Source organism: Sus scrofa, unplaced genomic scaffold (assembly GCF_000003025.6).
Source record: "Sus scrofa isolate TJ Tabasco breed Duroc unplaced genomic scaffold, Sscrofa11.1 Contig1914, whole genome shotgun sequence".
Lineage (NCBI taxonomy): Eukaryota > Metazoa > Chordata > Mammalia > Artiodactyla > Suidae > Sus > Sus scrofa.
Window position 1 is genome coordinate 2,021,325 of NW_018084979.1, and position 24,196 is coordinate 2,045,520.

The 24,196-nt window shown below is 44.4% G+C and overlaps 1 protein-coding gene across 14 annotated transcripts in view; it reads left to right on the forward strand.

Moving 5' to 3' along the window:
• The window catches only part of MARK3 (microtubule affinity regulating kinase 3), a 112,503-nt gene that overhangs the window by 78,769 nt on the left and 9,538 nt on the right, over nucleotides 1–24,196 (forward strand). For 5 of the 14 annotated variants that reach the window (XM_021081601.1, XM_021081588.1, XM_021081590.1 and 2 more), the window contains exons 8-16: nucleotides 655–891; nucleotides 993–1,112; nucleotides 1,606–1,705; nucleotides 1,996–2,108; nucleotides 2,605–2,758; nucleotides 8,866–9,083; nucleotides 13,961–14,064; nucleotides 22,758–22,919; nucleotides 23,622–23,879. In XM_021081601.1, coding sequence (XP_020937260.1) covers nucleotides 655–891; nucleotides 993–1,112; nucleotides 1,606–1,705; nucleotides 1,996–2,108; nucleotides 2,605–2,758; nucleotides 8,866–9,083; nucleotides 13,961–14,064; nucleotides 22,758–22,919; nucleotides 23,622–23,879 — 1,466 coding nt within the window. The remainder of the gene's footprint in view (nucleotides 1–654; nucleotides 892–992; nucleotides 1,113–1,605; nucleotides 1,706–1,995; nucleotides 2,109–2,604; nucleotides 2,759–8,865; nucleotides 9,084–13,960; nucleotides 14,065–22,757; nucleotides 22,920–23,621; nucleotides 23,880–24,196) is intronic. The other 9 variants (XR_002341112.1, XM_021081594.1, XM_021081596.1 and 6 more) reach the window with 3 other exon arrangements.

The window sequence follows — 24,196 nt, forward strand, 5'->3', positions numbered from 1 at the left end:
ACTCACTTGGCTGCCCTTTGTACTTCAGCCTCGACCTCATCCCCAGCCGTCTCTCTGCCCCACGCTGCTTTTCAATTTCTGGAGTAAAACTTGTTCTCTCTCATGGCCTGGGTTTTCAGACTGTTTATTCCGTCTGAAATACCTCTCATCAGCACACCCACTATGATCAACTAATCCTCTGGACAGCCGCTTCTGTGTCACCCCCTCAGGGAGCTGTGCCTACCTTTCAGTGTCAGTCCTACAGCCCACCCGCCCCCGCCACAGCTACTTAACTTTCCTGCCTCTCCCCTTCTAAAGTGTGCGCTCCTTGAACACTGGTCCCTGTCTGCCTGTGTATCCAGACACTCCTGTCACCCCTGGTGTGTAGTTGCCATGTGATGTATGTTGGAACAAGTGAAAGTAACAGTGGTCTTTATGGTGAAGGACGCTTAGGATTCTCCCCTCCTCAATAAGAACCATTCCGCAGCTTATTCATCAGTGTTTATGAAACGTGACAGTCCACTTAGAGCAAGTATCCATTTTTTTAAGCCCCTCATTCCTAACTGAAAAGCTCTTTAAATTGTTACAAAAGGCTTTTAAGAAATGCCAGATGCTGTCACAGTTCTGATTATATTTTGGCTAAATTTCATGTTTGTTTTGATGTTTTCCCTCTAGGCTGAAAATCTATTGTTAGATGCGGACATGAACATTAAAATAGCCGACTTTGGTTTCAGCAATGAGTTTGCTCTTGGCGGTAAGCTGGATACGTTCTGCGGCAGTCCTCCGTACGCCGCCCCAGAACTCTTCCAGGGCAAGAAATACGACGGGCCGGAGGTGGACGTGTGGAGCCTCGGCGTCATTCTGTACACGCTCGTCAGCGGCTCCCTCCCCTTCGATGGACAGAACCTGAAGGTATGAGAAGCAGCTGCATTGTTGTTTCACTGGGGGTTTTGGGTTCTTCTTTAACCGACAAGTTGACTCAGTAGTTTTCTTTCATCTTTATCTCCCTAAAGGAACTGAGAGAGAGAGTATTGAGAGGCAAATACAGAATCCCTTTCTACATGTCCACAGACTGTGAAAACCTTCTCAAACGCTTCCTGGTGCTAAATCCAATAAAACGGGGCACGCTAGAGGTAATCCCTTAGGGAGGAACACCTAACAACTTGGGAGTATTTTAGAACTTTGCTTGGTTTATGTGGCCTGTTGAGTACTATCCCGAGGGTTTTAAAAGAAGCTCGAGGGCGTTCCCGTCGTGGCGCAATGGTTAACGAATCCAACGTGGAACCCTGAGGTTGCGGGTTCGATCCCTGGCCTCACTCAGTGGGTTAAGGATCTGGCATTTCCGTGAGCTGTGGTGTAGGTCGCAGATGCAGCTCAGATCCAGTGTAGCTGTGGCTGTGGTGTCGGCTGGCGGCTACAGCTCTAATTAGACCCCTAGCCTGGGAACCTCCATATGCCGTGGGTGCAGCCCTCGAAAAAGACAGAAGGACAAAAAAATAAATAAATAAAAGAAGATCGAGACCTGTTTCAGCCATAGTTGATGAAATGTTGGAAGTAAATTTTCCTGGACATTGAGAGTATCAGAGTGTTGCCTTTTGCACTGCTAATAAACAGTTCGCCTTTCAGCAAATCATGAAGGACAGGTGGATCAACGCAGGGCATGAGGAGGACGAACTTAAGCCATTTGTTGAACCCGAACTGGACATTGCAGACCAGAAAAGAATAGGTAATTGCCCTGGGCTTGCGAGCCTGTGTGTGTTCCAGTAACATGCTTGTGTCTTGTTTTTGACTAAAATGGGAATGATGGCGAGTTAGGCGTAAGTTACTCAAATCAGCTTGTATGTTTTGTCATATTTAGGAAATTACTTGCAGTTTCCTTTCATAGCACACAGTAACTACCTGTTAATATTAGAAAATGTGTGATCTTTTGGATCAAATAAAGGAAATCTTTTACCCTGTAACATAAAGATTTCTTAACCAAACAAAACACATAAATTGTATCATTCCCTCTTTTAGATATTATGGTGGGAATGGGATATTCACAAGAAGAAATTCAAGAATCTCTTAGTAAGATGAAATATGATGAAATCACAGCTACATATTTGTTGTTGGGGAGAAAATCTTCAGAGGTAAGAATTAGCAGAAAAACCTGAAATACCCTTTTGATAAATTATTAGCTCATGTAAACTCTTCTCTTGGTGCTGTATATATATTGCTATATATATAACATTGGACATATCATTTTAAAATTTACCTTCAAATAACCAATCTAACGCCTATGACTGTTATGAGTTACTATTTTAATTTTAAGATGATCTTAATAACTTGGCTTTCATTAAGTTCACCTATAGTCATGAATAGTTTTTAAATGATGTAAAGTATCAGATGAAGTTTTCTGGAAAAGCATAGAAAGAAATTCATAGATTATCTTTCCTTGTTTGAGTTCTTCCAGTGGTCAGAAAAATACTTTTGCCTGAGTTTAGGGTGGTCGCATTTGTACATTCATTGTGATTCTTATCTCTGAATGAACTGTTTATAAGAGGTTTGTGTGTTTTAAGTTTAGTTTCTTAATAAAACATTTGGGCTCGTGTTGTGGTTTGCTCTGTTTTTCTCATTCTCTCTTAGCTGGATGCTAGTGATTCCAGTTCTAGCAGCAATCTTTCACTTGCTAAGGTTAGGCCAAGCAGTGACCTCAACAACAGCACTGGCCAGTCTCCTCACCACAAAGTGCAAAGAAGTGTCTCTTCAAGCCAGAAGCAGCGGCGGTACAGTGACCATGGTAAGGAACTTGGGACCATCCAGTGTGTTCTCTTGGAGTCTTCTGTTACCCAGGAGGCCTCCTAACGTGGGCAGGTATCCTTTCGCTTATGGCCCACTGGGGTTGGAGTTGCTTAACTTCCCTTCTTGGCATTTCTTTCAAAGCAGTCCTGAAGGTGCTGGCATATTTATCTCAAGGCTCTGATCTCCTTAGTACATTCAATAGGCATTTTCTGAGTAAGGCCTGGCTGGGTGGAAACCTTAGCCACGGGGGACTATTGAGCCCTTGAACCGAGGAAGAGATTTTCAGTTTTATCTAATTACATTTCTATAGCCATCTGTGGCCAGGGCTACTACATCAGACGGCACAGCCCTGGAAAATGTAGAGTGCCCCCTACACTGCATTAATTTTTTTTCTTCTTTTTTGTCACACTAGCAGCATATGAAAGTTCCCGGGCCAGGGGTCACATCCAAGCTGTAGCTGCAACCTACCCCACAGCTGCAGCAATGCTGGATCCTTAACCTGCTGCACCACAGCGGGAGCTCCTGGTTTAATTTTTTGTTGTTGCTGTCTTTTTGCCATTTCTTGGGCCGCTCCCACGGCATATGGAGGTTCCCAAGCTAGGGGTCTAATTGGAGCTGTTGCCACTGGCCTACGCCACAGCCACAGCAACTTGGGATCCGAGCCGAGTCTGCGACCTACACCACAGTTCACAGCAACACCAGATCCTTAACTACTGAGCAAGGCCAGGGATGGAACCCGCAACCTCATGGTTCCTAGTTGCATTCGTTAGCCACTCCGCCATGACGGGAACTCCCTAAATTTTTGATCTGTGTCATTCTCAGCCACACTCTAGCTTTTGGTGTGTCTTAATACCCTCACTCCTAAAAATTTTCACCTTAGAAGTGAATCTTTCATGAGACTTAGGACCCTAAAGCCTGTGCCTGCCGAACTTGGTTATTCTTCAAGGCAGCCCCGTGCGTTGGAATCCAGGGTCTCTAGCTTGTGTCTGTTTATTCACATACTGTTATTTCTTTTGCTTCCAATATGCAGGAACCAAATTAATGTTGCCCTAGTCTTAGCACTTAAAAACACATCCTCAGGAGTTCCCTTTGTAGCTCAGCAGTTAATGAACCTGACTAGTATCCATGAGGATGCGGATTCGATCCCTGGCCTCACTCAGTGGGTTAAGGATCCAGTGTTGCCGTGAACTGTGGTGTAGGTCACAGACGCGGCTCAGATCCTGCATGGATGTGGCTGTGGTGTAGGCCAGCCGCTGTAGCTTCAGTTCAGCCCCTCGCCTGGGGATCACTGTATGCCGCAGGTGTGGCCCAGAAAACAAAAACAGAACAGTCCTCATGTAGAACACCCATTCGTCTCTCTTTCGGTTCATTTCTCTTCCCTGGACTTTGTCCACACCTGTTCTTTCACCTGGAGATTTGGCACTTGGAACTGCACAGAGTACCCAGGGGTCGGCAGCTTTGGTTTTGCACCAGAAATGATGACTCTCTGCTGGGCTTCGCCTTCTCTTCCTGCTGCGGATGCCTCTCTATATGGTTTGGCCCAAAACAGCCCGTTGTCCTGGCCCTGTCAGTACACTGTCCACATGTCTGCTGTTCAGGGTGTAGTAGGGAGCTCAAAATTCATCGAATGCCAGGATTTGTGCAAATGGCTTTTGTAAACCAAGTGTCGATCTGGGTCTGTGTCTCTTCTGTTCACATTAGTTGCTGACATGGAGAGGTTTTCAGTGCCTGCAGAGAAATTAGCAAAATGTCGACACATTCCTCTGAGTCAACCAGTTTAAAGGGAATTGTTCCTAAAATCCAGGAAGAAATCTGGTAATGGAGTTTTCTAATATCTAGTAACTATCTTAGGTTAATTCTTCCTTAAGCACACAGAATCCACCCAGATTGGTAATGCCGTTTTTTTTTTTTTCTTTCCAGCTCTGAAAATTTTAGAGCTAAAAAGAACTCACCAAACCCCCATTTTAGCATAAGGAAATAGCTCAAGAGGGTTTTTTCATTTCCAAAATTCTTTTTTTTTTAATTACTTAATTTTATTACATTTATAGGTGTATAGCAATCATCACAACCAAATTTTACAGCATGTCCATCCCAAACCCTCAGTACATCCTCCCACCCCCAAAACTGTCTCATTTGGAAACTATAAGTTTTTCAATGTCTGTGAGTCAGCATCTGTTCTGCAAAGAAGTTCCGTCTGTCCTTTTTTCAGATTCCACATGTCAGTGAAAGCATTGGATGTTGGGGTCTCATTGTATGGCTGACTTCACTTAGCATGGTAATTTCTAGGTCCATCCATGTTGCTAAAAATGCCGATATTGCGTTCCTTTTAATGGCTGAGTGATATTCCATTGTGTATATGGACCACCTCTTCTTGATCCACTCCTCAGTCAATGGACACTGAGGTTGTTTCCAGGTCTTGGCTGTTGTGAATAGTGCTGCAGTGAACATCGGAGTCCATGTGTCTTTGTGAGTCATGGTTTTCTCTGGACAGATACCCAGGAGTGGGATTGCTGGATCAAAAGGTAGTTCTGTTTTTATTTTTCTGAGGCATCTCCACACTGTTTTCCACAGTGGTTGCACCAGTTTACATTCCCACCAACAGTGTAATAGGGTTCCTTTTTTTCCACCCCCTCTCCAGCACTTATTGTTTATAGACTTTCGAATGCTGGCCATTCTGACTGGTGTAAGGTGGTACCTCATAGTGGTTTTGATTTGCATCTCTCTAATAATGAGTGATGCTGAACATCTTTTCATGTGTTTTTTGGCCATCTGCATGTCTTCTTTGGAGAACTGTCTGTTTAGATCTTCTGCCCATTTTTTGATGGGGTTGTTTGTTTTTTTGGTATTGAGCAGTAAGAGGTGTTTGTGAATTTTGGAGATTAATCCCTTGTCAGTCTCTTCATTGGCAACTATTTTCTCCCATTCTGTGGGTTGTCCTTTTGTTTTGTTTCGGATTTCCTTTGCTGTGCAGAAACTTTTAAGTTTAATTAGGTCCCATTTGTTTCTTTTTGTTTTTACTGTCATTACTCTAAGAGGTGGATCTGAGAAGATGTTGCTGTCATTTATGTCAGAGAGTGTTTGGCCTATGTTTTCCTCTAAGAGTTTTATAGTGTCTGGTTGTATATCTATGTATTTAATCCATTTTGAGTTTATTTTTGTGTATGGTGTTAGGGAGTGTTCTCATTTCATTCTTTTCCATGTGGCTGTCCAGTTTTCCCAGCACCACTTACCAAACAGGCTGTCTCTTCTCCATGTATATTCTTGCCTCCTTTGTCATAGATTAGTTGGCTGTAGGTGCATGGGTTTAATTCTGGGCTTTCTATCCTGTTCCACTGATCTATATTTCTATCTTTGTGCCAGTACCATACAGTTTGGTTTGTTTTGTTTTGTTTCTCTAACTTTATTTTTTTTTTTCTTTTTTTTTCTTTTTTTTTTTTTTTTTTTTTTTCTTTTTGCCTTTCCTAGGGCCGCACCTGCTGCATGTGGAGGTTCCCAGGCTAGGGGTCGAATCAGAGCTGCAGCCACTAGCCTACGCCAGAGCCACAGCAACACCAGATCCAAGCTGCGTCTGCGACCTACACCACAGCTCACGGCAACGCCGGATCCTTAACCCACTGAGCAAGGCCAGGGATCGAACCTGCAACCTCATGGTTCCTAGTTGGATTCGTTAACCACTTCGCCACAACGGGAACTCCCACCATACAGTTTTGATGATTGTTGCTTTGTAGTATAGTCTGAAGTCAGGGAGCCTGATTCTTCCAGCTCTATTTTTCTTTTTCAGGATGTCTTTGGCTATTCTGGGTCTTTTGTGCTTCCAAACAAACTTTAAAATATTTTGTTTGAGTTCTGTGAAAAATGCCCTTGGTAATTTGATAGGGATTGCATTGAATCTGTAGATTGCCTTGGGTAGTGTAGTCATTTTGATAATATTGACTCCTCCAATCCAAGAGCATGGTATGTCTTTCCATCTATTTGTGTCCTCTTTGATTTCTTTCATTAGTGTCTCATAGTTTTCAGAGTACAGGTCTTTTGTCTCATTAGGTAAGTTTACTCCTACCAAAATTATTTTTTTTTAACTCAGTAGAATTTTATTATATTTATAGTTGCACAGCAATCATTACAACCCAATTTTATAGCATTTCTATCCCATCCCCCCTACCCCCCAATGGGTCTCTGTTAGAAACCGTACGTTTTTCAAAGCTCGTGAGTCAGCATCTGTTCTGCAAAGAAGTTCATTGTATCCTTTTTTTAGGTTCCACATATAAGTCATAGCATATGGCGTTGGTGTCTATCTGACCCTCTTCACTCAGCATGATAAATTCTAGGTCCATCCATGTTGCTGCAAATGCCGTTATTTCTTACCTTTTAATGGCTGAGTAATGCTCCAGTGTGTATATGTACAAGAACATACATATCCAAAATTCTTTGAACTCCCAAGTCTCCTGTGTCACGAGAGTCTCCAGATGATGGATTGCAGAGCGTGAATAATTGCCCACCTGGGCTGTCCCCAGGCACACTCTTCCTGGGAGGGAGTGTGACCGGGGACATTCAAGCACTGCCCCCGTCGCTTGCATGAAGAGCACACTTTCCTCTGCTTGTATTTCCTTTCCTTGTCTACTCAAATTCCTCTTCATCTACAAGACTGTGATTGCTTTAAAAAGATCCAAGAGGAGGAGTTCACATCGTGGCGCAGTGGTTAACGAATCCGACTAGGAACCATGAGGTTGCAGGTTCGATCCCTGGCCTTGCTCAGTGGGTTAAGGATCCGGCGTTGCCGTGAGCTGTGGTGTAGGTCGCAGACGCGGCTCAGATCCCCCGCTGGTATGGCTGTGGCATAAGCCAGTGGCTACAGCTCCGACTGGACCCCTAGCCTGGGAACCTCCACGTGTTGCAGGAGTGGCCCTAGAAAAGGCAAAAAGACAGAAAAAAAAAAAAAGATCCAAGAGGAGTTTCCTTTGTGGCTCAGTGGTTAACAAACCTGACTAGGAACCATGAGGTTGTAGGTTTGATCCCTGGCCTCGGTCAATGGGTTAAAGATCCAATGTTGCTGTGAGCTGTGGTGTAGGTTGCAGACACAGCTCGGATCCTGTGTTGCTGTGACTGTAGCAAAAGCCGGCAGCTACAGCTCTGATTAGACCCCTAGCCTGGGAACTTCCCTATGCTTCGGGTACAGCCCTAAAAAGCAAAAAAAAAAAAAAAAAAAAAAAAAGATCCAAAATAAAACTTCAAAAGAAATGGCTTGTAAATTTGCACTGTTGTTGTAGAAGGTGAAGGCGTCTCTTGTACAAAAAGGATGAGTTTCACTCATGGACCAGGTGAAGCAGTTCATCTCGCATGATGTGTGTACATCAAGTTAGTTTGATGAGTTACCTGTACAGAAACACCCCGTGAGGATGTTTCTGAAGGACAACTCTATAAGCTTATTAATTAAGGAAGAAAATTAACACCTTGGGAGTTCTTACTGTGGCACAGTGTGTTAAGGATCCAGCATTGCCATAGCTGTGGCAGAGGTGGCATCTGTGGCTTGGATTCAGTCCCTGGCCTGGGACCTTCTGTATGTTGCAGGTGCAGCAGAAAAAAGAAAAAAAGAGGGTAAAAGACACTTTCAAAAAGGAGAAAATTAGGAGTTCCCTTAGTGGCTCAGCAATTAATGAACTTGACTGAGATCCATGAGGATTCGGGTTTGATCCCTGGCCTCACTCAGTGGGCTCAGTATCCGACATTGCTGTGAGCTGTGGTGTAGGTCGCAGACTCAGCTCAAATCCTGCGTTGCTGTGGCTTTGGTGTAGTCCAACAGCTGTAGCTCCAATTTGACCCCTAGCCTGAGAGCTTCCATATGCTGCAGGTGTGACCCTAAAAAAGGCCAAAAAAAAAAAAATTAGGAGCTAATAAGTGAAATTTTGGAGTTCCCGTCATGGCTCAGCAGAAACGAATCTGACGAGTATCCATGAAGACTCAGGTTCAATATCTGGCCTCGTTCAGTGGGTTAAGGATCCAGCATTGCCATGAGCTACAGTGTAGGTCGCAGATGCAGTTTGGATCCCACATTGCTGGGGGAAAAAAAAAAAAAATTCTGACTTTTTAAACGTGAACTCTTTATCTTAGCTGGACCAGCCGTTCCTTCAGTTGTGGCGTATCCAAAAAGGAGCCAGACGAGCACTGCAGATAGCGACCTCAAAGAAGATGGAATTCCCTCCCGGAAACCAAGTGGCAGTGCTGTTGGAGGAAAGGGAATCGCTCCTGCCAGTCCCATGCTTGGGAATGCAAGTAATCCCAATAAGGCGGATATTCCTGAACGTAAGAAAAGCTCCACTGTCCCAAGTGTAAGTATTTTTGAGCTCTAGATTGCATGTGCCTAGGATTGTAGGGTTAGAATGATCTAGACATTTTGCTCCTGTGTTCTCTGCCTGGGATGCCTACCTGCTGAGCTGCCATGTCCAGTCTGAACCTGTAGCGATCCCCTGCTGCGAATAGGTGTTTCTTGTTGAGACCATCCCGCAGGATGAGTGGTCAGACCCTTTATGGTTATTATGTAAACATCTGCCAAGCTTTAGATTATATCGGGCACTGAGAGAGTGAAAGACATCATGGACTAACAAGGTCAATAAACCAAATATTGCCAGTGCAGACAGGTGACTGCCAACAGGAGCCTAATAGCATGTGTGCAGGTCTCTGAGGTCTGGCTGCCAGGGATGTGGTGTTTGCCGTGCATCTCAAGTTGACTGAGCCCTTACCACGTGCCAAGGACCATGCCAAGTCCTTTTTTCTGTATTAGCTAAATTTTGAGGTGAAGAAATGTTAGGTGATTGTCTGTAATCATATTGCTGACCTGAATCAGTCTCTTAACCCCTGTCCTTAGCAACATTCTTCAGGAAGTAGGTAGAATTCGTTGAATTGAATCTGTTCCATTTCAGGAACTTTTCTGTGAATTGAAATGTGTTCTCTGGCTTAACATAGTAATTTTTTTTTTTTTTTTTTTTTTTTTTTTGGTCTGTTGTTGTTGTTGTTGTTGCTATTTCTTGGGCCGCTCCCGCGGCATATGGAGGTTCCCAGGCTAGGGGTCGAATCGGAGCTGTAGCCACCGGCCTACGCCAGAGCCACAGCAACGCGTGATCTGAGCCGAGTCTGCAACCTACACCACAGCTCACGGCAACGCTGGATCGTTAACCCACTGAGCAAGGGCAGGGACCGAACCTGCAACCTCATGGTTCCTAGTTGGATTCGTTAACCACTGCGCCACGACGGGAACTCCCTGTAATTATTATTTTTATCAGCACTCCAGAAGTAATTTTTTTATGAATTTATGTTTGTATTTATTGTGAAACAATCTTAAGTGTAGTTAACACGTCACCATACATAGTTACAGATTTTTTTCTTGCCATGAGAACATCTTGGATTTACTTTGAGCAGCGTTCATGGTTGTAGCATTGTGTCATTAACGATCAGCATCAAGCTGCTTGTTACACCCCCTTGACTTGTTTTTTATAACTGAAAGACTCTAGAAATAATTTTAAGAAGAATTTGCAGCAAATGAACCATTCTAAGGATATTCTGTAACCACATTTTTAACAGTGACCAAGCCTTCCCTCTCCCCTCAAGAAACCCCAGGGCGAGGAACCCACGTGGGAGCTGTGCTGCTCCCCGTGTCCTGTTCTTGGTGTGGGGCCTATGGCAGAGCCAAGGGATCTGTCTGCTCCATCCTCTGACCTTGTACACATGGTCAACCCTGTGTGGAAAGGTATTGCTCCTTTGACCTCCTCGTGCTGTCCGGTGGGTCACATTCCACAGCCCGGCAATGTGAATTCAGTCCCAACCTTTCTTGTTACCAGATGGAGGAAAGGACCTTGTCCCTTCATGACTTCCGTTCCCTTGCTCTACTCATCTGCACACACCCGCCTTTTGAAAATGTACCTCCAAGCATCATCAGTCACTCATGTTTGAGTATTTATAAAGGAAAAGGTGATGTTATTACAGTTTTCTCCCATTAGCCTTCGGAGTTTCTTTGTACATTGTCCACTCACTGTATTCAGGTGGGCACACCCATGGCATATGGAGGTTCCGAGGCTGGGATCCAATCGGAGTTGCAGCCGCTGGCCTACATGACAGCCACAGCAACGCCAGATCCAAGGCAAGTCTCCCACCCACACCATAGTTCACAACAACGCTAGATCCTTAACCCACTGAGCGAGGCCAGGGATCAAACCCTCGTCCTCATGGTTGGGTTCGTTACCACTGAGCTGCAACGGGAATGCCAGGATAACAACAAATTTCATACAAAGATAGGCGTTCCTGTCATGGTTTAGCAGTAACAAACATGACTAGTATCCATGAGGACCTGGTTTTTGCCTTGGATCTGGCGTTGCTGTGGCTGTGATGTAGGCCGGCAGCTACAGCTCCGATTTGACCTCTAGCCTGGAAACCTCATATGCTACTTGTGTGGCCCTAAAAAGACAAAAATAAAAAACTAAATTTGTGATCTGATAAAAGTCTTTACTTGTGACTTTTTAGCTCATGGTTCCTTGCTTTTTAATTTTGAAAGCATCAGCTTTTTAAAAATTGGTGTGAAAGTCATATGACGTGATTAACCACTTGAAGCATAGTATTCAGTGCCAACTCGTACATTCACAATGTTGTGTGGCTTCTGCCTCTTTCTAGTTCCAAAGCTTTTTTAACACATCAGAACAGCCGGTCATCACTCTCCAGTCCTGCCCTCCCCAGCCCTGGCAGCCACTCACCTGCTCTCTGTCCCGATGGGTTTGCCTATTCTGGATATTTCATATAAATGTACTTAATAGAAGCCTTTTTTGACTGATTTCTTTCACTCAGCGTCACATTTTCAGGGTCCATCCAAGTGGTTGCAGGTGTCAGTACTTCATTCCTCTTAGAGGCCAATGTGCTTAGCCACTGATGGACATTTAGATTCTTCCTAGCTTTTGGTTATTGTGAGTAAAGACGCTATAAGCATTTGTTTTTATGTGGTTTTTATGTGGACTTTATGTTTTCATTTTTCTTGTTTGTTTGTTTTTTTTGCTTTTTAGGGCTACCCCCGAGGCACATGGAGGTTCCCAGACTAGGGGTCTGTTGGAGCTACAGCTGCCACAGCCACAGCAGTGCCAGATCTGAGCTCATGGCAACCCTGGATCTTTAACCCACTGAGTGAGGCCAGGGATCAAACCCAAAACATCATGGTTCCTCGTCGTATTTGTTTACGCTGTGCCATGACAGGAAGTCCTCATTTTTCTTGTATGTATATTTAGGAATGAACTTGCTGGGTCATATGGTAATTCTATGTTTAACTCTTTAGGCACCACCAAACTGTTTTTTTACCGAAGCTGCACTGTCATTTTGTTATAATCCTACCCCCCCCCTTATTTTGGCCACACCCATAACATGCTGAACTTCGTGGGCCAGGGACTGAACCCACTCCACAGCAGCAAGCCATGCCTTGGCAGTGAGAATGCTGGATCCTTAACCCATTGAGCTTCAAAGGAATTCCATTGAGTCCCTCTTTTTCCACATCCTTGCCAAGTTGTTATTTTCTGTTTTGGGTGGGTTTTTTGTTGGTTGGTTGGTTGGTTTAGGGGGATTTCTTGGCGGTACTCACAGTATACGGAAGTTCCTGAACCAGGGGTCAAGTCCAAGCAGCAGCTGCAACCTGCTTCACCCACTGCACCAAGCCAGGAATCAGACCTGCACCCAGCAGCAACCTGAGCCTCCAGAGACGACACTAGATCCTTAACCCACTGCACTACAATGCGAACTCCTATTTTCTGGGTTTTTTGTTTTTTTTTTTTTTTTATTACAGCTGTCCTAGTAGGTGTGAAGTGGTACCTCTTTGTGGTTTTCATTTGCATTTCCTAAATGACCAGTGGCGGTCAGCATCTTTTCATGTGCTCTTTGGCCATTTATGTGCCTTCTTTAGAAAAATACCTATTCAAGTTCTTTGCCCCTTTTTTTGGTCCACGTCCATGGCATGTGGAAGTTGCTGGGCCACGGATTGAACTTGCACCTCAGTTGCAGCCTATGCCACAGCTCCAGCAACACCATATCCTTCACCTGCTGCACCACAAGGGAACTGCCCTTTTGCCCTTTCTTTGTTTGTGTTTTGTTTTGTTTTTTTGTTTTTGTCTTTTTCGGGCCATACCTGTGGCACGTGGAGGTTTTCAGGCTAGGGGTCAAGTCAGACCTGTAGCTGCTGGCCTCTGCCACAGTCACAGCAATGCCAGATGTGAGTCACTGTGACCTACACCGCCACTTGGCAACACCAGATCCTTAACCCACTGAGTGGGGCCCGGATCAAACCTGCATCTTCATGGATACTAGTCTGATTCATTACTGCTGAGCCACAGCAGGAACTCCTTTTGCCCATTTTTAAATTGGTTTGTTTTCCATATTGTGGTTGAGTTCTTTATGTATTCTGGATATTAAACCTTTACCAAATAAAGGATTTGCAAGTATTTTCTCCTGTTCTGTAGAATCTCTCTTCACATTCTTAGTAATGTTCTTTGATGCACAAATTTTTGTTGTTTTTTGGGGGGTTTTTTTAGGGCCACACCTGTGGCACTTGGGAGATCCTGGGCTAAGGGTCCAATTGGAGCTGCATGTGCAGCCTACACCACAGCCACAGCGATGCCAGATCCCAGCCACATCTGTGACTTAACACCGTAGCTTGAGGCAATGATGGATCCTTAACCCACTGAGCAAGGCCAGGGATCAAACCCATGTCCTCACAGACACTATGTCAGGTTCTTAACCCACTCAGCCACGAGGGGAACTCTGATGCAAAATGTTTTAATTTTGATCAAATCCCAATTTACCTATTTTTTCTTAATCTTGTTCGTGTGTCATATGCATGAATCCCTTGTCAAACCCAGGGTCATGCAGATTTACCTGGTTTTATGTTAATAGTTTTAATTTATAATCCTTGCCTTCTAATTTTTTAGTTTGAAAGTATTACCTTTGGAAAATAGTGAATCTCTGGAATTCCGGTTGAGGAAATAATGGAGGTAGGGCAGAGGTTACTGCCTTTCCTCTTGTGTTCATCTCTTGGCTAGTACTTGGCAATAATGATATTTCAGTATAGATTTATTTAAAAACTGAGTGTTCTCCTTTATTTAAATGAGTGTTGTTGTTTTCCATTGTACTATACTTACTAAACAGTTTAAGACAAAAATGCCCCCTTCCGTTTATTTTTAAATAGAGTAATACAGCATCCGGTGGAATGACACGGCGGAATACTTATGTTTGCAGTGAAAGAACTACAGCTGATAGACATTCAGTAATTCAGAATGGCAAAGAAAACAGGTATGAAGTTTTACCTGTTTGCAAGAAAATTTGTTCTTTCCCAAGAGAAATGGAAGGATATTATTTACTTCTCAGTTTTTATAATCAAAATTCAAGTAATAGTGGTAAGTATTCTCTAATGGTAAGTTAAGTTTAATGTGAAGTTTTAGTGAGATTGTAGGATTCCAGGGTCCTCTCATTTTCCACAGCCGATCCTCCTGGCTGCCTGAGTCTCATGACTAGAAGGGTTGAATTCAACAAGGGAGCGTTCCCAGAGGGCCTAGATAGGAAGCTAGGGTTCAGATGTGGAATTGAGAACAGGGAGATGGAGACAGTTTTGCACGTGTTGGGGGGAAGGATGAGGACCTGAGTCAGGGAGCCCTGCCCCAGGAGGACGTGGAGTTCAAGGTAAGGTAGGGTTACAGGACAGAGTGCGCCAGAGGGCCGGGTGGGCAAGAAGTAGTGTAGTCGTCACCTTAGAAGAGACACACTGGAGCAGCCAAGACATGGAGAGTGCGGTCTTGTGAGTGCGTTTAACCAGGTGGAGGGGCAAATGCATGTTGGATAAGCGTGATTTAAAATACGAAAGGCGTTTCCATTGTGGCACAGTGGAAACAAATCCGACTAGGAACTGTGAGGTTGCGGGTTCAATCCCTGGCCTCACTCTGTGGATCGAGCATCTGGTGTTGCCATGAGCTGTGGTGTAGGTCGTAGACACGGCTCGGATCCCGAGTTGCTGTGGCTGTGGTGTAGGCCGGCAGCAGCAGCTCCAATTCGACCCCTAGCCTGGGAACCTCTGTATGCCACGGGGTGCGGCCCTAAAAAGACCAAAGACCAAAAAAAATAAAACACGAACAGTAAGGTGTTCCCACATCGCTTAGCAGGTTACAGATGGGCATTTTCACTGCTGCAGCTCAGGTCATTTCTGAAGCGTAGGTTTGATCCCTGGCCTGGAAAATTTTGCATGCTGTAGCATGGCCAAAAAAAAAATTCTAACAGTTAAAAAAAAAAAAAAAGTAAATTAAAAAAAAAAACTAAGTTGGAGTTCCCGCTGTGGTGTGACAGGATTGGTGGCGTCTCCAAAGAGCCAGAATGCAGATTCAGTCCCTGGCCCAGCACTCTGGGTGAAAGGAACTGGAGTTGCTGCGGCTGTGACATAGGTCGTCACAGCGGTGGCTCAGATCTGATCCCTGGCCCAGAAACTTCAAGAAATAGAGTCAGAAAAGTGGAATTAAGTAGATCCAGAGGTCATGGAGTAGAGGTAAGGTTTGAGGAGAGAGGAAAGAAAGTTGGATTGTTAGAGTAGGTAAATATATTCTGCATAGAACAGATTTTCCAGACAGGCATATTTTCCTTCCTTCTTTTCAGAAGAATGGCATAAACTTAAATGCAAAGTGGTGAGATAGGAGTTCCCATCGTGGCTCAGTGGTGAACGAATCCAACTAGGAACCATGAGGTGGTGGGTTCAGTCCCTGGCCTTGCTCAGTGAATTAAGGATCCGGCGTTGCCGTGAGCTGTGGTGTAGGTTGCAGACGCGGCTCGGATCCCGCGTCGCTGTGGCTCCGGCGTAGGCCGGCGGCTACAGCTCCGATTAGACCCCTAACCTGGGAATATGCTGTGGGAGCGGCCCTAGAAAATGTAAAAAAAAAAAAAAAAAAGACAAAAACAAAAACGGTGAGATAAGGTCAAAGTGAGCAGATAAAGTTCTGGAGTAGAAATCGATAAAATAAGTCCACATCGTCTTTCATTGTCCCCTGGCCTCTCAACCCAAATATTGTTTGGTCACATCACAGTCCCATGTGGAGCATCACAGTTGTTTTTTCTTCCTTTCTTCTAACATCTTCTTTTTGAAATTGCTTTGTAAGGTCTCTGTTTCCTTTAGATCTCATTAGTCAAACAACATGTTTGATCACTAACTTTCCTAACAGTCTAAAAGTACAAATTCTTTCCTCTTTCCTAAGACCAGACTGATCATTCCACTCCTCCACAGACCATGTAGGTTTGAATTGACAGGAAGGTAGAAGCTTGTTATGTAAGATTATCAGTAACTTCTGGGCTAGATAGCTTACAAATTCATGATCGGTATGTTTGTCTTTTAATGGTGGGCTGCTCCTTAGTCAGTTTTCTTATATTACAGTCACATTCTCAAATCCATCAAACTTCTTTCACTTTAAAGTGATTGGCTAGAAGAGTTCTGTCGACGTAAACCACGAGATCCTACTGGATACAGGGCGGGGAACCATAGGCAAGACCCTGTGGTGAACCAGATGGGAAGAGCACACGTAGAAGTGAATCACTTCGCTGCACAGCAGAAACTAACACCTTCTCCAACAACTTTACTTAAGTAAAATTTTTTAGAAGATAGCTGTAGAAGACTTAGTTAAGAGGATTTTAGTCTACAGAGCTAGAAAAATGTTGCATGACCCTTTTTACAGATTCTTCTAAATTGTTAACTATTCTGTCAGATTTCCTTTTGAACCTTCGGGTGTATATGGTTCTCTGCAGTACGGAGTCAGATGTTTTAAAAGACTTAAGACCAAGGTCTCCTAGCTGCTTCCTTGCTGTGTGTTTGTGTGTGTGCACGTGCTCCTCTGATTCTCCTTCCATACAGTTATTCAGAGCTCACTCTTTGGAAATAGTTTTAAGAATTCTCTGATCTCTTTGGAGTCATTATCTGTCTGTGTTCTACCTGGAGACACCTTCCTCAGTGGGGCTGCCTCCTTCTTATCCCAACCTGGACCTCATTGCACATGTCGGCATCAATTATTTAATACTTTTGTTTTTGAAAGTGTAGTCTTTATCTTTAGTAGAGCCTCCAGCCACACAAGATGGGCCTGTAGTTTAATAATATCTGCATTGTCTTTTCTATTTTAAAATGAATCAAAAAGTGATGGGAAAACATTGGAGGATTCATTGCCAAACTAGTGGCCATATTCTTTCCTCTCAATTAAGGAAGGCACTAAATGTGATAACTTTCTCACCCTTAGAATACATGCTTGAGTCGTAAATTAGATGCACTGAGTCTTTTCTGTGCACAGATGACTTCTTTAGGAGATTGTTGTTTTTTCCTCTCCCATATATTTATCTCATCCCTTGACTAAAATATTAGTGAGGTACAGGATACCTGGATACATTTTAATTTCTGAAAGAAGGTCATTAGTTTCCATTTTCAGTGTGTTGGTGCTTTTGTTCTTATATATGTGAGGGTTTTATAGAATTCCAACATGAGAATGATCATGGCTAATGAAGCTGCGTGAGTAAAGGCCTTTTTACCATGGTTAAAACATATGTCTTTGTGTTGTGTTTAATTCTGCTTTTGCCCAGTCACTAAGTATGCTTTGAATCAGCAACCAAAATGTTCCATTTCAGAATATATCAAACAGATTGAAAATAGTTTTGCTTTAATAACCATAAGGCAGTTCCCTTGTGGTGTAGTGGGTTAAGGCTCCAGAGTTGTCACTGCAGCTGCTTGGGTTCAATCCCTGGCCCAGGAAGTTACACATGCTGCAGGTGTGGCCAAAAATAATAATAATAAGGATAAGTGGATTATAATTTTAAAGAAAAGCTTATAGACGCAAATACAAAACTGGAAGATTGGAGTTCCCATCATGGCTCAGTGGTTAACGAATCCTACTAGGAACCATGAGGTTGCGGGTCTGATCCCTGGCCTTGCTCAGCGGGTTACGGATCTGGCGTGATCTGGCGTTGCCGTGAGCCGTGGTGTGAGTTGCAGATGCGACTCGGATCCTGCGTTGCTATGGCCCTGATGTAGGCCAGTGGCTACAGCTCTCATTCAACCCCTAGCCTAGGAACCTCCATATGCCAAGGGAGCGGCCCAAGAAATGACAAAAAGACAAAAAAAAATAAAATAAAACTGGAAGATTAATAGGAATTTCACAGAACTTGAATCTTAAGAAACATTGCTGTTTCTGTAAGTTACAGTTTTAAAAATGATTCTAAAAAATAAATTAATTAAAAATGATTCTTCCTTAGACCCAGAAATACCAGAAACATACTGCAGTTACTGTTTTGTTTATGTAGATTGTTGTGGGGTAGTCTGTGAAATATAACCAACGTTTTTACCCCTTTTTTGGGGGTGGGGGTTGTGTAGCTTTCACAGCAACCAACTGGATACAGCCCATTTTGATGTTGGGGTTGTCTGTTGTAAGTACAATTTTTGTGACTTTGTGCAAACTTGAAACTCTGCAAAATTTATTGAGTTTACTGTTTCCTAAACAGTAAACTTTGAAGGAAGACAAAAAAATGCATCTACTTTGTTTCTTGCTTTGTGGAACTCATGGTGTGACATGATTAAATATCTAAAGAAATAATTCATTTATCTACCGTAAAGACATTGTCAAAATTTAATAATTTATAGTGAGTATATCAATTGACACTTTTTTCCTAGGAAGGTCTCTGACTTGAAGGAGGGTCGTTTTTTTTGCTGCAGAGTGTCTGTCCGCAAAGTCTTGCTTGCACTGTCCAGCCAGGGGCCAGCATGCCTCACAGAGAACAGATTGAGGATCTCTTTGCTCAGGACGGTGCCTGAAAGCCATCTCCTTCCCCAGTGTCTTTGGGACCATTTATGTTCTCCAGCCTCTTCTTCCCTCCCTTTTTTTTTTTTTTTTTTTTTTTTTTTTTTGGCTTTTTGCCTATTTTGCCTTTTCTAGGGCCACTTCCCGCGGCATATGGAGGTTCCCAGGCTAGGGGTCTAATTGGAGCTGTAGCCGCTGGCCTACACTAGAGCCACAGCAACTGGGAATCTGAGCCGCGTCTGCGACCTACATCACAGCTCGTGGCAATGCCAGATCCTTAACCCACTGAGCAAGGCCAGGGATCGAACCCGCAACCTCATGGTTCCTAGTCGGATTCATTAACCACTGCGCCACGACGGGAACTCCCTTCCCTCCATTGATCCTAACTCCTAATTGGGTCAAGAGACTGTTAGCAGCTGGGCAAGGAGATAAAACACTTACTCTTGACCTGCTCTGAACAGATAACAGAGCACAAAAAAAGTTGTATTTGTCTGTAACTTTTTTTTTTTTTTTTTTTTTTTTTTTTGGTCTTTTTTTTAGGGCTGCACCTGAGGCATGTGGAAGTTCCCAGGCTAGGGGTCGAATCCGATGTGTAGCTGCTGGCCTACACCACAGCCACACGCAACTCCGGATCCTTAACCCACTGAGCAAGGCCAGGGATTGAACCCACATCCTCACAGATATTTGTTGGGTTCATTATCGCTGAGCTACAATGGGAACGCCTATCCATAACTTTTTTTTTTTTTTTGTCTTTTGCCTTTTGCCTTTTCTAGGGCCGCTCCCATGGCATATGGAGGTTCCCAGGCTAGGGGTCTAATCAGAGCTGTAGCCACCGGCCTACACCAGAGCCACAGCAACACAGGATCCGAGCCACGTCTGCAGCCTACACCACAGCTCATGGCAACGCTGGATCGTTAACCCACTGAGCAAGGCAGGGATCGAACCCGCAAACTCATGGTTCCTAGTCGGATTCGTTAACCACTGCGCCACGACGGGAACTCCCTTATCCATAACTTTTTAAAGATTAGTAAACTGTAAGTATCTATTTGTATGGATACCTGTATGTGTATCTCAGAAACAACAAAGTATTTCTTCAAATAATTGAATCAGGACTCCGTGTTGCAGGTAATAAAAACCTAATTCAAATGAGTTTAAATTAGAAAGGGCATCTATGAATTTCTATAACTAGAAGAGTCCAGGGAGAGAAGGTTCATCTGGTAGCCGTGCTTCTTCTGCAGGAGTTCCTCAGTGGGCTCAGCAGTTTCAGCCTCGACGTCTTCCCACACTCAGCTCTGCTCCCACAGGAGCCCTGGAGCTCTCTCCTGGGTCTGTGTTTTTCAGGCTCTGGCTGTTTGCCTGTCTGTATATCTGTCACTGGCCAGGGTAGCAGGGAAAGTCTGGGGTGGAATCAGTGACATGGAGAGACCAAAACCTATTTCTGTCAAAACAGAATTCAGGTGTTGTTGCCAATGGAAAAGACTGTCAGAAACACAAAAGTGAATCTGTGTTTCGTCTTTAGAAGGTATTTGTTTCCGGTTCTGTGACTGTATTAGAGCCACCCTCCAAATCAGGGGCAGAATTGCCAAAGAGAAATGCAGGGACAAGCAGACCGTCGTGAGCAATTTATTATAAAGACCTCTCCCTCATAGTGGGACTCTTAGAATTCCAGTGTCTCCTTTCAGTTAGGAGAGCATTTGTTGAGCACCTGCTCTGAGTACTGCTGACACTGGGGACCTGGGGAGGTTGCAGGCTGGGTTTCCCAGGGCGCACATGCAGACAGGAGTCACTGCAGTGGAGTGCTGTGTGCAGTAGCAGGTGCCCACACGAAATACACAGAAGGGAATGAATAACTCATGATGGGAGAGGACGCCAGTGACGACTTCATGGAGGCAGTGACCTCTGGGGTTTTGGGTGAAAGTAGAAAGGTGCCAGCTCTCCAGACACAGAGAATAGCTCTCTGACCTGATCTATGACCAAGAGACTGTACCTCATCGGGGGGGCAGGAAGTCAAGTTCCAGGAGATGCCAGTGGAAGGTAAAGCGTGGAGAGATGGCAGGGACCAGGCTGTGGTTCCCTGCGGATGCAACTGGGATGCCAGGGTGAGGCGTTTGAACTTAGCCTTAAAGACTGGGTGCTCTTGCAAGTTACAGTCAGATGAGTTAACAAGTTCAGGTTTGCATTTTAAGACGTTCACAGTTGTGTGCCATGTGGAAGTGTGAGATTGGCAGTCGGGAGACAAGAGAAGGCAGGTGGCTGAGGACCAGGCCATGAGAGCTGAAGCTCTGGTCAAGGAAGAATGAGGAGGACTGGGCTCCTCAAAGCCCTGTTAGGAAGTTGACACCAACAAGATGTCCCAGTTGCTCTGGATGTGGGCATGAGGGAAGAATCATGGTTTCTAGGTTTCAGGCTTTGAAAGGATTTCTGCAGAAAGACACTGAAGAAATCTAAATCCCTGATTATCCTTAAAGGAAAGAAAATGCCCCTTGGAATTCCAAAGATATGGTGACCAAGCTGGAGTTAAGGATAGGGAGGAATTCCCTCTGTGGCTCAGCAGATTAAGGCCCCGACTAGGATCCATGAGGATGTGGGTTCAATCCTGGCCTCACTCAGTGGGTTAAGGATCCAGTGTTGCCATGAGCTGTGGTGTAGGTCGCAGACGTGGCTCAGATCCCCTAGTTGTTGTGTCTGTGGTGCAGGCCGGCAGCTGCAGCTCACATTCGACCCCTAGCCTGGCAGCTTCCACATGCCTCACAATCGGCCCTTTAAAAACTAAAATTTAAAAAAAGATAGGGGAAACTCCCTTAGGTGGTTTTGTCCCATGGCTGTCTGTGCCAGGTGAAACTGCAGGCTTGCAGCCACTTCTGTCAGTCTTTTTCTTCTATAAACAGTTAATTTGCTCTTACTAATTTTCCCACCTTGAGAAATGAGGCTCTATTGACCCCTTCGGAATTATGAGTGTTGTTATAAAGAAGTGAATGTCCCTGAATAGGGAAGTTCTCAATTACATTTAAACTACATAGGATACTCCAATAAATACAGCTGTTCACTACTACACCCATAATTTTACTGACATTTAAAATTTGTCAGGAGGAGTTCCCATCATGGCGCCGTGGTTAACGAATCCGACTAGGAACCATGAGGTGGCGGGTTCGATCCCTGCCCTTGCTCAGTGGGTTAACGATCCGGCGTTGCCGTGAGCTGTGGTGTAGGTCGCAGACGCGGCTCAGATCCCACGTTGCTGGCCCCTAGCCTGGGAACCTCCATATGCCACGGGAGCGGCCCTAGAAAAGGCAAAAAAGACCAAAAAAAAATTGACAGGAGTTCCCATTGTGGCACAGAGGAAACGAATCTGACTAGGAACCATGAGGTTTCGGGTTTGACCCCTGGCCTTGCTCAGTGGGTTAAGGATCCTGAGTTGCTGTGGCTGTGGTGTAGGCTGGCAGCTCTAGCTCCAATTTGACCCCTAGCCTGGGAACCTCCATATGCTGCACCTGCGGCCCTAAAAAGCAAAAAAAAATAAATTTAAAATAAAATTTGACATTGCTTTGGAAACGGGTTGAGAGCCCAGTGTACTTCCTTTTATAGATTCATTTCGATTTGGAGACATCTCAGGATAAGTTTTATTTTATACATAGCTCAGACGACATCATCGTTATTTTCACATTAATATTTACACGTTTGTTCTTTTTTTTAAGCTATTAACAAACCTCTAAAATTACTGTTTTTAAAAAAGCAGATACATGGAGTTCCCGTTGGGGCTCAGCGGGTTATGAACCTGACCCGTATCTATGAGGATGTGAGTTTGTTCCCTGGCCCTGCTCAGTGGGTTAAGGATCCAGCGTTGTTGTGAGCTGTGGTGTAGGTCACAGACGCAGCTGGGATCCGGTGTTTTTGTGGCTGTAGCTTAGGTTGGCAGCTGCAGCTCCGATTCAACCCCTAACCTGGGAACTTGCATATGCCACAGGTTTAGCCATGAAAAGCAAAATAAATAAATAAGCAGATGCAGGTGAGCAGTTGCTCCAGAATCCCCAAAACAAGTTTAAGAGCTTTTTGTTCTTTGACAGAAATGAGATGGTTTGGGGAGGAAGGTTATGTGCTTTAAACAACAGGTTGCTCTTTCTGTCACTGGTCCATCATACTGTTGTTTCTGCCTCTGCCTGAACCCAAACCCCCTCCCAGCCTGACAGAAATGTTCGCTTACGCAGCTAGCCCTGCCTCTGTTTGTACCACATCTTCCACCTGTCGGCTGAGACATCAGAAGTCGATGTCCATGTCAGCCTCTGGGCACCCCAAGATGATGTTACCTCCAATAGACAGTGAAGGAGATAACTTCAAGGCTGTGTAAGAACAATGCACATTCCTTGTGACACTAATGTGTACCCACTGCTGCTTAATTTTGTGCTGTGGATTTTCTAGTCCAAGGTTTCGTTACAGTGGTCCACAACGTCCTTCTTGTGTGTGGTTTTAGTGAAACACATCCTGTCTCATGGTGTCCTTGGTCCTGTGTGTGTCTTCATGCCTTTGAACACTATAAACAGCCTAAGAACTCCCCCCTTCTTTCCAGGTTGCTTTCAGCATGTGGAATTTTACAGTACTTCTCATTTTCGTGCTTCCAAAACTTTTTAGTTGCCTATTCTTCAGTTTCACCTGTGTAGCCTTTATTTCTTTTATATTGACAAGGTTCTCTGCATGTAAGCAATCTGAGAGAAAAGCAAAGGAAAAAAAGAAAAGCTTGAGGTAGCTGTTCTTTGTTCTCGAATTCCCCTGCATTAATCTTGTCCTTGAAACATGTATGTACTATTCCCTTAAACTCCATGAGGTTTTGTGTCATCGTATACTGTTCCTTTGGTACCCTTTGCCATGGAACTCACCTTTTGCTCCTAAGTCCTGTAAAATACCCCTTGGTTCTGAATTTACATGGTGGGTTTTCTCCACTTTGTGTAAAAGGTATACTGTGGTTGTAAATGTTTGTGTGCCATGTTTGCTGCAAAGTCAAGATTTGTGAGCAAAAATAATGAGTTTTTTGTTTTTTCGCTCTCATAGCGCTGTTCCTGACCAGAGAGCGCCAGTTGCTTCAACACACAGTATTAGCAGTGCCACCACCCCAGACCGAACACGCTTCCCAAGAGGCACTGCCAGTCGAAGTACTTTCCACGGCCAGCCCCGGGAGCGGCGCACTGCCACATACAATGGCCCGCCAGCCTCGCCCAGCCTGTCCCATGAAGCCACACCATTGTCGCAGAATCGAAGCCGAGGCTCCACTAATCTTTTTAGTAAATTAACTTCCAAACTCACAAGGAGGTAAGTGCCGGTGGTGCTGGGCGGTTGGAAGACACACAGAGCAGCAGGAAATGTCTTCTCCTCCGTTGCGAGAAGCCACCACCCAGATGCTTTTCATTTTGTCTTTAGCTTGTGTCTGTCTGGTTCGGTGTCTAACTCTGTATTTGAAAACCTTTTAGAGGAGAAATTACAGAGCCTAGTCTTTTCACCATAACACAAAAGTTCTCTAGCCCCTGGGTGAATGTAGTTGTTCTTCAGCTGTCTTAGGAGTTTTTCGTGATTAGAGTATTTCTGTTTGTTCCCATCACACATCTCTCCACATGCAGTATGCGCTGCAG